Source organism: Penaeus monodon, unplaced genomic scaffold (genome assembly GCF_015228065.2).
Source record: "Penaeus monodon isolate SGIC_2016 unplaced genomic scaffold, NSTDA_Pmon_1 PmonScaffold_6723, whole genome shotgun sequence".
Taxonomy (NCBI): Eukaryota; Metazoa; Arthropoda; class Malacostraca; order Decapoda; family Penaeidae; genus Penaeus; species Penaeus monodon.
The window spans coordinates 15001-17014 of record NW_023661799.1 but is presented as its reverse complement, the minus strand read 5'-3'; the positions used below and the strand labels follow the sequence as shown (position 1 = coordinate 17014).

At 42.0% G+C, this 2014-nt stretch overlaps 1 protein-coding gene across 1 annotated transcript in view; it reads left to right on the top strand.

Annotated features, from left to right (window-relative positions):
• Positions 1–175: 175 nt before the first annotated feature.
• The window catches only part of LOC119571536 (tubulin alpha-4A chain-like), a gene marked incomplete at its 5' end in the record, with an annotated part of 2559 nt that continues 720 nt past the window's right edge, over positions 176–2014 (top strand). Inside the window, 4 exon segments of the mRNA XM_037918796.1 lie at positions 176–263; positions 535–662; positions 1026–1189; positions 1502–2014. The exon segment at positions 1502–2014 is cut by the window's right edge and continues 720 nt beyond it. Coding sequence (XP_037774724.1) covers positions 176–263; positions 535–662; positions 1026–1189; positions 1502–1631 — 510 coding nt within the window.

Here is a 2014-nt window from a genome sequence, read left to right as displayed (position 1 = left end):
TAACAATAGTATGAATAATATTGAATAAATTTACGATACTACATACTTGAAGCCTTATTTCTTATTAATGCATACATGTGCACTGTACACATACATCCACCCCCTTTGTCGTTGGTCCGCAATGCCCCGTTCATCGATTCCCATAATACAGTGTTCCCGTTTTGTGTCTTCGCAGGCTTACCACGAACAGCTGTCTGTGGCCGAGATTACAAACGCTTGCTTCGAGCCCAACAACCAGATGGTGAAGTGTGATCCACGTCATGGTAAGTATTGGCAGTGCAGTCATGATTCGATTTCGTCATGGTATATATTGGCAGTGCATTATGGATATTACAATATGGATATCGCTTTTAACAGGGCAATAAAGCCATGAAAAGATTTGAATCAAGATAGATTCCTCATTGGCACTGCAAAATGAATTAAGGAATATTCTGTCTAATCTTTAAGAAACTTTAGATTGGGTTAGATAGATGAAGTCACGAAAGTCATTACATCTTTTCTCGCAATTTTCATTAATGGTATGACGTGTTATAGGAAAATACATGGCATGTTGCCTGCTGTACCGTGGAGACGTTGTTCCCAAGGATGTCAACTCTGCCATTGCTGCCATCAAGACGAAGAGGCAGATTCAGTTCGTGGACTGGTGCCCTACTGGCTTCAAGGTAATGCCCGTTGGCTCAGAATTTCTCATCTCTTATATGTGGGTTGTGATATTCCCTCTACGTGTATATTTCTCTATATATTCATGTATAATATCATCTTTCTCTACTGTACATGTTTTGATATGATTTAGGATGTCTGATGAAGGCAGTATCGCTACATGACCAATACCACACATATTACACAGACGTTTACGGCATATTATGTAGAAAACAAACTAAGAACGTAGCTTTTCGTGACTTACTGGAAATCTATCCTTTACACGCATCCATCTCGACGCTTTTTTCCTGATGGCAAATCGAGAATGAACTACTTTTGCTTAACTTCCTCAGTTAAACTAACTTTCGTTTTTTGAACTTCCTCAGGTGGGCATCAACTACCAGGCTCCCACGGTGATCCCCAACGGCGACATGGCTCCCACACAGCGCGCCGTGTGCATGATCTCCAACACGACCGCCATCGCCGAGGCTTGGGCCAGACTCAACCACAAGTTCGATCTCATGTATTCCAAGCGCGCCTTTGTTCACTGGTAAGCCCTTTATTTTCATTTCTTTTTCTCCTTTTGTCGGAATGCTTTGTTTCGTTTTACATATAGATTATAGATGAACTTTTGTTGTTTAAAAATCTTGTCGAGAATTAGAATACCTGAGAATTATATATTCATAATTCCCCTTACATGATTTTGTATATGGTTGCATCCAGACAGTAATCTCTGTCCCCTCGCTGACCCTATAAACCAGGAGAGACTGATGCTCTCATTATACAGCCATTATGCTCTTAGTAAGATACTGTGACAATCTATTGCCAAAGAAACTGACATCATTTATCCAAATTACTACAGGTACGTTGGAGAGGGTATGGAAGAGGGTGAGTTCGCAGAGGCTCGCGAGGACTTGGCTGCCCTCGAGCACGACTACGAAGAGGTGGCCCAGGATTCGAACCAGGACGAGGACGAGGACATCGAGTATTAAGGAAGGGCGAGAAGAGACGGAGCGGCGGGAATGTGAGGCCGTCGAGCGAGATGGAGAGGGGAGAGACGGAATGAGGGGGAAGAAGAAACGGATAGAAAAGGAGACAGATAAAAAAGAAGAGATGGGAAGAGCTGGTGGACATGAAAGACGAAGAAAGAGAGGGATAACGACAAGGAGAAAGAGGGAAAAGAGAGAGAGATAACAGCCTTTTATTTGTTTGTTTATGACTTGAACGCTAAAGTATAATAAGAGAGCTGGCTGGACTGCAGATGGGACCAAAGATTAGACAGTGAAAGGTGGAAGCCTAGTGCTCACTAATTCATAAGATTAGTAGCAATGTTAGTCATGTTTGTTTTTGTTAATTATATGAATTGTTAAACGAA